The following is a 13,607-nucleotide window of genomic DNA, read 5'->3' as shown; positions in this document are numbered from 1 at the left end:
TCTGTCTTTCGTGGCCAAGGAAGGGGCACCCCCTCACGTCCTGCCTGCCACAGGCCGCAGAAATAGCCTCAACGCAGCCGCGACGTGGTAACCGCTGTGGCGGGCCTGGGGACAAAGGCAAGGACAGTCCACATCCGCAGCAACTGCCTCAAAACCTTCCTAGTCCGAGCTTTCATGCCCATTTCACGCCAGTGGGGGGCAGGGTTCGCCATCACCTCCTCCACTTGCGCACCATCACTTCGGACAGGTGGGTGCTGCAAATCGTCTGGAGGAGCTACTCCCTCCCCTTCGAGGCAATCCCTCCAGCCATGCCACCGCAGTACCACCGCGTGTCGGGGGATCACTTGAATCTTCTGCGAGAGGAAGTTACGGCCCTCTTGGCCAAGGGGGCCATTGAGCGCGTTCCTGGGCCAGAAGTAGGGTGTGGTTGTTACTCCCACTACTTTCTGGTTCCCAAGAAGGGCAAAGGGGGCTCTACGTCCTATCTTGGACATGTGGAACCGTCAACAGCTTCCTCCGGAAGGAGAAGTTCAAGATGCTGACTTTGGCTCAGGTCTTAGCTGACCTAGACCCGGGAGACTGGATGGTAGCGTTGGACTTGCAGGACGCCTATTTTCACATCCCCGTCCTGCCGGCCCACCGGCGTTACCTGCGGTTCATAGTAGGCCACAAGCACTTTCAATTTACCGTGCTCCCCTTCAGCCTTACCAGCGCCCCTCGGGTGTTCACGAAAGTGATGGCGGTGGTCGCAGCTCATCTGCGCAGATTAGGGGTGTCAGTCGTCCCCTATCTCATCGACTGGTTGTTGAAGGCGGGCTCGTCCCAGACAGTAGTCAGCCACCTCCAGACTACAGCCGACCTCCTGCACCGGCTGGGGTTCTCCATCAATGTGCTGAAGTCACACCTGTGTCCCTCTCAGAAGCTCCTCTTCATCGGAGCGGTTCTAGACTCGGCACAGTTTCGGGTTTTTCTCCTGAGCAGGGGGTTCTGGATATTCAGGCTCTGATTCCGATCTTTCAGCCGTTATCCCGAGTCTCGGTCAGGTTGACGCTGCGTCTTCTGTGGCTGATGGCCTCCTGCATCCTTCTGGTGCATCACGCCAGGTGGCGGATGCGGGCTCTGCAGTGGGACCTGAAGTTTCAGTGGGCCCAGCATCAGGGCAACTTGTCCGACCATGTCTTGATCTCGGAGGGCACTGCAAGACAGTTGCAGTGGTGGCTCACGGACCGCGATTGGGTCAGCGGAAGATCCCTCTCCCTACCCCAACCGGAGCATATAGTTGTGACGGATGCGTCTCTCCAGTGCTGGGGAGGCCGCATGGGAGAGGCGGAGATCAGAGGCCTCTGGTCTCTGGCGGAGTCCCAGCTCCACATCAACCTTCTGGAGCTGCGGGCGATCCGACTTGCACTGAAAGCTTTCCTTCCCTCTGTCCGGGGGAGTGTAGTGCAGGTGTTCACAGACAGCACCACCGCCATGTGGTACTGCAAAAAACAGGGCAGGGCTTGGACCCAATGCCAGGAGGCTCTGCGCCTCAGGCAGTGGCTGGAACATCAGGGCGTGACCCTGGTGGTTCAACACCTGGCAGGTTCCCTGAACGCCAGGGGGGACGAACTTAGCTGTCGGTGCATGATGGATCACAAATGGCGTCTGAATTCGGACAGGGCGCAAGGCCTCTTTCAGCAGTGGGGAGAGCCTTGGCTAGATCTATTCGCCACAGAAGAGAACGCGCAATGTCATCAGTTCTGCGCGTTGGAATTTCCAAGGCGGCACTCGCTCGGCGACGCTTTTCGTCGCGAGTGGAGCTGCAACTGTTGTACGCCTTTACAACTTCTGCCCACAGTGCTGAAGAAGATCAGACGGGGCCGGGCCCAAGTTATCCTTGTGGCTCCAGACTGGGCACGAAGATACTGGTATACCGAGCTACTCGGCATGTCTGTCGATCCCCCGATTCGTCTGCCTCTTCGGGAGGACCTTCTGTCGCAGCAGCAGGGGACGGTACTCCACCCGAACCTGTCCAGTCTCCACCTCCATGCTTGGAGATTGAGCGGCGACAGTTGAGGCCATTTGACTTGCCTCCTGAAGTTTGTGATGTGATTCTGGCAGCCAGGTGTCCCTCCACAAAGTCGGTATACGCCTGCAAGTGGAACAAATTTGTGGCATGGTGCACAGCAAAGGCTGTGGATCCCCTTTCTGCCCCTCTTTATGAGGTTGTCCTCTTCCTTCTTTCTCTTGCCCAGCAGGGCTCTGCTCTGGGCACTATCAAGGGCTACCTTACTGCCCTTTCCGCCTTCTTAAGGCTACCTGATCAGCCTTCTTTGTTCAAGTCCCCGGTTGTTAATAGGTTCTTAAAGGGCATCACTCATATGTTTCCCCCTGTTCCTTTCATGATGCCTCAGTGGGACTTGAACCTTGTACTTACTTTTCTGATGTGCGCTCCCTTCGAGCCACTTCATAAATGTCCTCTCCATCTTCTTACGCTTAAGACTGCTTTCCTGGTTGCCATCAACTCTGTCAGGAGAGTGAGTGATCTCCAGGCTCTTTCCTCCAAACCTCCTTTCCTTTCTGTCCATCCGGACAAGGTTGTGTTGCGAACAAGAATCTTTTTCCTATCCAAGGTAGTCACAGCCTTCCACATCAAGCAGTCCATCACCTTTCCCACCTTCTTTCCGCATCCCTCTAAAGAGGAAGAGCGGCTCCACCGTCTGGACCCAAAACGTGTGCTCTCATTCTATCTGGATCGCACACGCCAGTTCCGGGTGGATGACCAACTCTTTGTTGGTTACGTGGGCTCTAAGAAGGGACGGGCAGTGCACAAACGGACCATCTCTCGGTGGGTCGTGTTGTGCATCAAGGCATGCTACTCTTTGGCTAAGAAGGAGCCTCCTGTTGGGCTGAGGGCCCATTCCACTCTGGCCACGGCGGCTACTACTGCCCTGGGCCGGGAAGTCCCCTTGCAGTACATCTGTCAAGCAGCTATGTGGGCCTCGCTGCACATGTTCGCAAGACACTACTGTCTGGACAGCCAAGTCTGGAGGGATGGCTTCTTTGGCCGTTCCGTCCTCCAGGACTTTCTGGTGTGATTTTTGGTTCGCAGACCCACCACCAGGTTTGGTTTTGCTGGGGTATCTATTCTAAGGTAAGGAATCTAATACTAACCTGTTTCTTTCAGATGCACAAGTTACTTACCTTTGGTAACGATATATCTGTAAGAAACAGTAGTTAGTATTAGATCCCTTACCGCCCCACCCATCCTCCCCATTCTGCAAACCGATATCTATGGTTAAGGTCATCCCCTTTCACCCTAGTTTCATGGCACCAATGTTGGTTTTTATCATGGCTCTGCGTTTCTGGCGCGGAAAAGCTGTGTATAAGAACTGACGTCCGCGCGCAAGGGCAGCGTCTAAGTACTCCGGCGACGTCACCCAACGACGGACGCGGAGCCGCAGACGACGCCTACCGACGTGCAGGGGTACTGCTACGCAAAAATTTCCGGATCCAGACTGACGCCTGATGATATTCTAAGGTAAGGAATCTAATACTAACTACTGTTTCTTACAGCTATCGTTACCTAAGGTAAGTAACTTGTGCTTCACACTCAGTGAGATCAGATACATAGTGGTCAATATTGATGAAACTGTATTGATCTATAATAATGAAATTCACTTTTTCTGGTGGGAATTTATAATATAATTAGTTTTTGTCAGTCTAACAAAAAGAATGAGCCACTTATGGTGTTCTCAGCTGAATTGACTACTGAAGCTCGTGCTGCTAAAATAAGATCACAGGATGTAGTAAAATCAGCAGGAACCACATTTAAGAAACATTCTGAAAGATTTCGATTTTGAACTTAATGACAAATTTTGTGCTGCCCTAGAGCACCGCAACTCATGGAATCAACAAGAATGCCAGATGTTGTCTTAACATTTATTATATGATTGTTAAATATCAGCAAAGCAGAACTGTTACAAACTAAAGTTCTTCAGTTTGTAACTGAAGCCAATGTTTTTGATAGCTTTGAAGATATACGCGAAGAAGTGGAAGACAAGCCCATGGACCGACAGGCCAATGCTGTGCAAATGTTCTTTCTTTTTCAAATCTTGTTTAATGAATTACATCACAGCAAAAAGAAAACTGGATCCAAGTCATATATGTTGCCCCAGATTGGGGTAAGAGAGTATGGAACCCATAGCTTCTGAACCCGATAATGTGCCTTTATATCCGGCTTTGGGGGGACATCCTGTTCCAGCAGCATTGTAGGTTCCTGCATCCAAAGATTCACTACTTACACCTTTGTGCATGGAGATGGTTATGCTTGCGGACAGAGCAGAGTTTCCTTGACTGATGCCTCGTATGGTGCTGGTGCCCTAGACATCATTTGATTTGATTTGATTCAGATGTGTAAAGCGCGTAGCTACCCAAGGGCGTCCCAGCGCTGATACTCGGCCTGCTTAATCCAGAGGAGGGGTAGTTTATGGGAAGAGCCTGGTTTTCAGTAGCCTGCGGAAGACCAGAAGATTGGTTTCCCTTCGGATGGGGAGTGGAAGGGCATTCCATAGCTTAGGGGCATTATATGGAAAGAGGCGTCCCCCCCTGAACGTGCTTTTCTTATTCTGGGGACACTGGCCAAGGAGAGGGTGTCTGATCTCAGCTGTCTATTGGATTTATGGGGTTTAATGAGAGGTCTCAGAATGGGGAGTCCTCTGCCATGAAGTATTTTGTATGAGATACAGAGGGTTTTGAAGGTAATCCTTTCTTGAATTGGGAACCAGTGTAATGATTTGAGGGCAGGTTTGGCAGAGCATCTGGGTTTTGTCCCGGTGAGGAGCCTTGCGGCGGCATTCTGGGCACATTGTAGTCTGTTGATGACGGATATTGGGGCACCTAGGTACAGGGTGTTTCCGTAGTCCAGTCTTGAGATAATTAGACCCTGCATTAGCAGTTTTCTGGACTGGAAGGGAATTAGGGGGAGGATTTTTCGTGCTGTCCGTATAAGGCCAAAGCATGTACCAGCGGTTTTTCTTGTTTGGACTTTAAAGTTGAGATCTTGGCCAATCCAGATGCCAAGGCTCTTAATTTCCCTTTTGGGGGTGGGGGGAGTCCCCATACAGGGTGGCCATGAAAGAGAGGGGGGGAAGTTTGCGTCGGTCGCCAAGTAGAAGGATCTCCGACTTCTCTCCGTTAAGTTTGAGGCGAGAGTCACACATCCATTTTGAAATGTCCTGGAGGCAAGTGGCCAGGTTATCCAGACATTTGGTCGACTGGTTTATGGAGACGACCAGGTGGGTGTCGTCAGCGTACATGACTATCTTTATGCCAAAAGGTGTCACAATATCTTCTAGGGGGGACATGTATACGTTAAAAAGTGTGGGGCTCAAGGAAGAGCCTTGGGGGACCCCACACTGAAGAGAGAAAACTCTGGAGTTGACAGAACCGTCGGCCATCTCGAAGGTTCTGTATGCTAAAAAGGACTTGAGCCAGGTCAGGGCAGTACCAGAAATTCCTTCCATGTTAAGACGGTGGATAAGGATGGCGTGGTCCACCGTGTCGCAAGCGGCGCTTAGATCCAGGAGGATCACTGCCACTGATCCTCCTGCATCTAGGATGGTTCTTGCTTCTTCGATCATGGCCAGGAGTGCGGTGTCCGTGCCCTGTCCTGGTCTGAACCCTGTCTGGGAATGACGGAGGAGGTTGTTGGATTCAAGGAAGGTGGAGAGTTGGTGATTTACGATCTTTTCAGCCACCTTGCTAATGCCCGGGAGGAGTGAAGTTAGACGGATCAGCAGGGTCGAGGTGAGGTTTTTTAAGTAGCATGCGAACTGTTGCTTTTTTCCAGTTGGTGGGGACAATGCCTTGGGTGAGAGACGCATTAATTAGTTTGGTAAGGGGGGAAAACACCGTGGAGGCCACCAGTTTTAACTTGTTCATGGGGGCTGGATCTGTTGGGGCTCCACTCTTCACAGAATGTAGAGTGGCCAGAAACAACTCTGTGATGACCGGGGAGAAGGCATTAAGGTGAGGGACATCAGGGCGAGTAGGAGGGGGCAGTGAGTCTGGAAGTGTGCTATGGGTGGGGAGTGTTTTTAGAATATTGTTAATTTTGGAAGAGAAGAACTCGGCTAGCTGATTACATCTGACGCCTGACGGATCAAATGTGGGCTGTGGTTTCGGGGCTTTTGTTAGCAGGCGGACAATGCGGTATGTTTCTTTAGAGGAGTTTGCTGCGGCTAGTATTTTTCCTTCGAAAAAGGCCGCTTGGGTGTTTTTTATGCAGGTTTTATAGTCTTTCATAGCTGACTTATATTCACCCTTACTCTTCTTTCTCCAAAGGCGTTCAAGGTTTTTGCATTTCTTTCTTAGTTCGCGCAGCTCTGGTGTGAACCAGGGTGATTTAAAAGTTCCCTTCTTGCTAGGGAATGGTTTATCGGGGAGGACTGAGTCTAGGGATTGTTCGATCGAGGTTCGGAGTTGGAGCTCTGCCAGGGATGGATCTGAGTCGATGTCAGGAACAGTGGTTGCCAGTTCATGTGACCAGGCTACCGTATCTAATTTTGGCCATGGGCGGGATGGCGCCTGGGGGGGGGGGGTCTGTCCGGGGCTTCGGTGGAGATTTGAAGCTTGAAAGGGATTAGGTGGTGGTCTGGAGAGGGCGCTCATGAATTAATTGTATAGTTAAGAGAACTAGTGAAACAAAGATATAAGTTCTGTCGCATGTTGTGTTATATAGATTGTCTTGTTTTTAAGAAAAATTAACTGAGTATTTTCTACCATTATAGTATCATTCAAACAATTGAAAATACAGAACTCCTGATGAAGGCAACTCGCCGAAACGCGTTGGATTTGGATCTAGTTTTGTATTTGACATTAATAATCAATTGTTGATTCAAGCTCTAGTACAGGGAATAGAATTTTTGGTGATTAGAAATTTATATATGTTTAGTAACTTGTATAAATTATTGTAAAAAGTTGTATATATGGTGAATTTAAAAAAAGTGATAAAAAGTTAAATAACATTTGTGAGAAAAAAATAATTAAAAAGAAGTTTTATAAATCCACTATTCTGGTATTTCAATCTATGTATTAACAATATGTGATAGATTTCTAGAAATATACACATAACCCGGTGTTCCAGTGAGCTTTTTCTAAAAATTAGGTGGTGGTCTGACCAGGGCATAGGGAGGGGCTCACCCACTACTAAATCGAGGATGTTCGTAAAGATGGGGTCCAACAAGTGGCCCTTAGAATGGGTAGGCTGATTAATTTTTAAATGAAGGTTGAGGGAGGCTAAGTCTTCCTTGAGATCATCCGTTGTTTTGTTTGACAGATCATCCAAGTGGATATTTAGGTCTCCTAAGACGGTAAAGTTGGGGGATAGGCAGGCGAGGGAAGGGATAGTTTCCACTAGGGAATTGCAGAATTGACCTTGCTGCCCTGTCGAACGATAGACGAGGATGCCCGAAAGTGATTTTAAGGGGGATAGTTGGATAGAGAAGCGAACGTTTTCACAGTCCTGAATCGGACTGTCCTTAAAATGGCAGGACAGATTGTTTTTGAAAATAATCGCGACGCCACCCCATATCCCGGATAGTCTATCATGGTGTTTAATTAGGTACCCAGGTGGCAGTGTTTGAACTATGTCTGCGTCCGATGTTGTGTTGAGCCAGGTTTCAGTGAGGAAAGGTACTTCAAGTTCCTACTCCAACAGTAGCAGATTGATCTCTGTGCTGTGTTTAGGGAGGGACCTACAGTTAAGTAGGGCCATCTTAATCCAGTGCTTTTTGGGAGGGATGCGTGGAGTCAGTCTGTATGGACATTGAAGGCAACTAGTTTGTCGTTCTTCTGGGGAGATCGTATGGAGGCAAGGAGCAGGAGTGATATTCCTAAGCTGAAGGAGGGTTTCGTGGGAGTACCTGATTGGGAGTGGTGTTGATGTTGCAGAGATCCTGGGCCCAGGGCTCGGTCAGGCGCGGACGGGCGCAGACGGGCTTGCCTTAGGCGCGCTCGTCCGCTGTGCTTCCTGGTTGGTGTGGCCATTTGTACTGGGGAATGGCGGGAGGGGCGAGCACTAGTCTGCCGACCCACTCCTCGTCCAAGATGGCGACCCCTCACCTGACAGAAGCCCAAACTCGGCTGCGGCAGTGAGAGTGAAGCGCAGGGCACGTAGGGACCAGTGCGGCTTAAATCGCGGCAATAGGTAAAGTGAGAGTGCAATTTTACAATAATAAAACCGTTTTAAAAATGGCAACTTAAAAAAATTGAGGAGAGCTTCCCCGGCTGGCGCCTCAGGGATTCAGTGCAAGCTTTACAAATCTAATCTTTCTGCTTTAGTTTGTCCTCTCCTTGGCCAATGAAGGCCTTTTACTCTTCACAGTGAAAGATTACTTATTGACCCTTTCGTGGTGTCTGTATTTAGCTGTCCAACCGTCCTTGTTTAAGTCACCAGTTTTTATGCATTTCATTAAAGGTTTGACATACGCTTCCCAAAACAATTTATGCCTCAGTGGGACCTTGACATTCCTTCCGTGCACTTCCTTTGAACCTATGCACATTTGTTCCTTAAGATTCTTGACACTGAAACAGTTTTTTTTTATCATCATCACATCGGCATGACATGTGAGTGGGCTGCTGCTGTTAGTTACATCCACCCTACACTACCTGCTCTCCGGAAACGGTGTCAAGGATCTGGGGAGCTTTCCTCCTTAACGTCATACTGCCCTTCCTTGTTGTCCAGTCAGTCACTTTGTTCCATCGCCCTAATTGAAAAGAGGACATTAACCGTTTACAATAACTGGATGAAAGGTTGTCTGGAAAATGATCAGTTATTTGTCCACTTCTCGGGTACTAAGAAGGGTAGGAAGGTGCAAAACTGAACACTGTCACGATGGATAATACTCTGCTTTAAGATTTTCTACGCTCTGCCCTGAGAAGCTATTCAACGTGGGTCAAGGCTGCTTCACTGGCATACATTTTGGCACACTTGCAGCAAGAATTGTTCTACTCTCCACTTCCACGGGTGTGAAAAGGGAAAGAAACAAGAAGCTGTCAAGAGTGTGCATCAATGTTGCTCTCATTTTGTTCCTCTCAGTCTCTTCCGAAGTAGCACTGACACAAACATTCACCTAGTGGTGCATGGAAGAACTGATATTGAAGCTCTCCAGATCTGGTTTGGCACCTGGGGATATTCTAAAGTTGAGGAATATGCAGTTAGATTGAGTAGCCACCACAAAGAAAGTTACCGAAGGCAAGTACTTGTCTGTTGCTTCTTGCATAGAGTTTTTGCACAGTATTTCTATTTGCCTCAAATAAGTATTGTCTGGTATATATATAGATAGATAGATATATATATATATATATATTTGTTTTTATTTGCAGAATCAGTTGGAAACTGCACTACCTCATGAGTTGAAAAACACTTTCCAGTTACTTCATGAGATTTTGGTAAGTTGAATAAGAATATATCCGTCAATGCAAATGGTGTTATGAGCATTTTTAATTTCAATAGTTAATGTACAAGGACAAACTAACTAATGATCTACTCATTTTATCATCTGGAAGCAAGTTAGTGAGGTAAGTAGGAGTTATTTTAAAATAACTTAATGATGTTGTGTTAACTGAGCTGTATAGGAGCCGCATCATATTGAAGCTTTGTTGTGGTCACCTTCTTTGAGCCATGAGAGGATCCTGGGACATAGTTATGCTGAAGTGAGCAGGAAACTCGTATTGGACATGGCATCATCCACAGAAGCCTAATTTGCATTAGACAGAGGTGCACAGAATCTGGAATTTACAAAAGCCCATCATCCCGTAAGCCAAGGGAAGTACTGTCAGAAGGCAACAGTTTTTGTCTGATGGGCTGAGTAACATAGCCCACTGCAGTGGCTGCTGGGAAACTCCACGTGTCATGGCGGTACATAGGGGGATTATAAAGGCTAGCATACAGTGAAGCTTCAATGATTCTAAATGTGTCTCTGGCAGTGGTGAATTAAATGAATGCTGATGGGGACAAGTACAAGTTAAAGCGAGTCAATTAGCCATGGTGGCACACACTAGTAAGTCTGATTGTGCATGCTGAACAACCACGAGCACGAGCCAGATCCTGAAGTTGGAAGCATATTTGCCGAGAAATCATGCAAGAAGGAATGAACAACTTTTAGACCTGTCAGCTTATGGGTGGTTTTCCCACAATCGTTTTGCCTACTTATTTCCAATTTTTGAAGGATTTTTGCTTTTGTTGGCCTTAGGACTCTGTGCACTTTACCCATGCTAACCAGTGCTAGATTGCTTGTGCTCACTACACTAAACATTGTTTGATTGGCATACACCTAATTGGCATATTTAATTTACTCACAAGTCCCTTGTAGAGTGGTATACCATAGACCCAGGGCCTGTACATTAAATGCTACCAGTGGGCCTGCAGCACTTATTGTGCCACCCACTGAAATAGCCCTTCAAAACAAGTCACAGGCTTGCCATTGCAGCCTGACGGCAGTGTCACACTACCATGTTGACTTGGCATTTAACCGCCTTTGCCAAGCATTAAACTCCCCTTTTAATATATATATGTCACCCCTAAAGTAAGCCCTAGGTAGCCCATAAGGCAGGGTGCTCAATAATTGAAAGGTTGGAGATGTACTTTTAAGTTTTACATGTCCCAGTGGGGAAAAACACCCAAATCCGTTTTTCACTACTGTGAGGCCTACCCTCTCCCATTGGATAACATTGGGTATTCCTTATTACATTTAATAAGCTGTAATTCCTAATTTGTAAGAGGTAGATATTTCATGTTTGGTACCTATGAAACTGTAATGATAAACCCTCTTTAATTGTAAAGTTGGATTTTTCATTACAGTTTTGAAAATGTCACTGTGGCAGCAGCCTTTCTTGTGTCACATGACTAGGTGTAGCTGACAGGCTTTGTGAATTCCTCCCAGACAGTTACACAATAGAGGGATTTAGGTGTGCCTCAGTGGGCCATCTGCTGGCAGGACGGGGGTGGCAGAGCTCAGCACAGTCACCTGAATAGCCTGTGCGGGCCTAAGGAGCCTGTATTATGTCTGCAGCCAGCTTGGAACCGTGGTAGGGAAGTCAAGAAATTCCATGCACTTCAAAGAACCTTTCCAGAAACTTCTCACACCTTCCAGAAGAAGCACACCAGGGTATAAAAATTGGACCCTGGGATCCATACTTCAATTCACTACTGGACCTGCAGAAGGACTCTCAGAGAACTGCCTGCTGCTGTGCACTCTACCTAACGGCTGCTGTACCTGGAAGGACTGTCCTGCTACCTGGAGTCAGCCTTGAACCCTCAGGCCGCCTTGCACCTGCACCCAGACCTACCAGAATTGATTCCAAGGGGATGCCCGTTCACCTGCTTTCCTGTTGCTAGGCCGGAGAGTGGGGAGCCGGACCACACTCCCCAGAGCTCTTCCCGGCCACTGTCACCGGAGCTATGAGAACACCAGGAGGTGCTTAAAACTATGCCAGTGCACACTCAGCACGAGACGTCTAATCTCCTTAATTTCCTGTTGCTATTCCAGAGGGTAGGGAGCAGGACCACACTTCCCAGAGCTCATCACGGTCACCAACGTCACTGGAGCTATGAGATTGCCAGGAGGCACTTAAAACGACACCAGGGTTTTAGCAGTGCGGGCCGCGCCCGGGCCGCTCCATGTCGAAGCCCGTCCACACCCGGAGGAGGCCAAGCTGGGACCCCCCTTTGACATCTGGACGCAGGACACTAAACAGACTTTGCTTTCGACTTGTCAGGTGAGTCTGCTCAAACCCCCCTTGCTCAGTCACTTCTGCTGGCTTGCCCTTGACTTTGGAAGATCTTATGCCTAGGAGCCATCACGCATCTCCCTTTTCATTTGCACCTGGCAAAGATAAGAAACCATACCAAATATATCTAATGTGCCACCCTTTCCCTTTGCGGTGCTGCAGCTGACTTGCAAGACTTGGAGAGAAATAGGGCTAGCCCACTCTTTCTATCTTGCCTGCACTGTTCACTGTTCTAAGCGGTCCACCATGTGACTGTCTATTTTGCTTTTGGTCAGGGAAACGATCGCTGTCATTCTTCCTCCACCAATACTGGGCACTAGAGGAATTGAGACTTTGGCAAAGAATACCTTTATTGTCAACTGTAGTCACTTGTTTTTGATGTGAGGTTGTTAACCATATCGCTGATTGATTCACTGTGTTTCTTATCTTCCTCTGTTTGAGTATTTCTTGTATTCTGAGAGGGTTTGCTTTCCCAAGTAGTAATGTGCATTGTATATCAGCTTAGACATATAAGTCATTCAACCGCATTTACTATTTTCCCTTCAGCCCTAAAAGCTAAGTCGTAGGGTGTCTCTACCAATATTCTCAAGTCCCCTTCGCATTTTACATACCTCTACAAAGCGGGACTTGGGCTTTTGTTCGCCAACCTTACACCTGTGTGGCAGATGTAGTTGTCCGATATCCCCAGGTGACAATCGAATACTCTTGTGACATTGCTTTTATTCACATTATTGCAGCTACTATTGATTTCATAACTGGTAACTACACTGGTTAACTTTATGGGGAAAAGAAAAGCGTCCATCTGCGAGGCAGGGGGCGGGTGGGCAAGAGTGGTCAGGTTCGAAGTGAAACAGAAGCAAACTAGCTCAAAAGACTGCAACTAATAACTGTGTCTTCGATCGTATCGACGACCTAGTAGAGGAATGCCAGGGAATTCTAGCTCCTGAGACACACAATCCTCCTGATGAGCCATCTGTGAGAAGTTGGCCTGGTATATGAGGTTCACTATTCTAGTGTACACCTTGCACGAGTCCAAACAACCTTATGGTGATGGTTGGAAGTCAACCTTATAGACCAGCAATCAAAGGACACCACACAGGATATATATAAAATATATATGTATTTATTTACTAACACACTCCTCTGAACTCTTTGAGGTCAGAGGCCAAAGCACATAACAAGATACTTAGTCAGAATACGCTAAGTTGCACAATTTACAGTTAGGCCCTAGAGGCGAAGCAAGCCATATATTAAGAAAGTGGTATAAGTACCACGTCACAAGAAAAGGAAAGGCCTAGGGCCTAGGTAATCGCTGGGGCTACACTACCTGAACCTTAGGTTAGGAGAAGGAGGCCCACAGACGGCGCGTGCAGTGTCTTTACACACACGTGAGAGTCAATGCAAAGTCAATGGGAACTTAAGAGTTAGAAAAAGAAGGATTTAGGACACTTCCGGTTGAGTTAGGAGGAAACAACTAAAAACCTAGACACTTGGATAGTCAATACCCTTGGGAGCACCGGAGTACTCGCGTTACTTCACCCACGCACGGCGGGTGCATAGGTGTGAAGATGTGTCGGGTTTCGTCATTGGATCCTATGGAGACCTGGAGAAAAGATGCTGCAGGCGACCAGGAGGAAGATGTCCGGGTGGATCGAGAATGAAGAGGACCTGAAAGCAGAGGGGACAGAGTCTGGGTCACTAGCCAGTGACTGGGTGGAACCAGGAAGGAACCAGACTACGTTGAGGAACAATCAGGTGCTGTCTTGAAGCTTGTCTCTGCAGTCACGCGGACCAGGAGGCGTCGAGGACGACCAGGTGGCGTCGAGGATGAC

The 13,607-nt window shown here is 48.0% G+C and overlaps 1 protein-coding gene across 3 annotated transcripts in view; it reads left to right on the top strand.

Annotated features, from left to right (window-relative positions):
- Positions 1-13,607, top strand: part of USP24 (ubiquitin specific peptidase 24) — a 1,909,144-nt gene that overhangs the window by 1,723,614 nt on the left and 171,923 nt on the right. For all 3 annotated transcript variants that reach the window (XM_086952711.1, XM_086952716.1, XM_086952707.1), the window contains exon 61: positions 9,370-9,435. In XM_086952711.1, coding sequence (XP_086808837.1) covers positions 9,370-9,435 — 66 coding nt within the window. The remainder of the gene's footprint in view (positions 1-9,369; positions 9,436-13,607) is intronic.

This window comes from Lissotriton vulgaris, chromosome 1_1 (genome assembly GCF_964263255.1).
Source record: "Lissotriton vulgaris chromosome 1_1, aLisVul1.2, whole genome shotgun sequence".
Classification (NCBI taxonomy): Eukaryota; Metazoa; Chordata; class Amphibia; order Caudata; family Salamandridae; genus Lissotriton; species Lissotriton vulgaris.
This window is presented reverse-complemented; position numbering and strand designations above follow the sequence as displayed.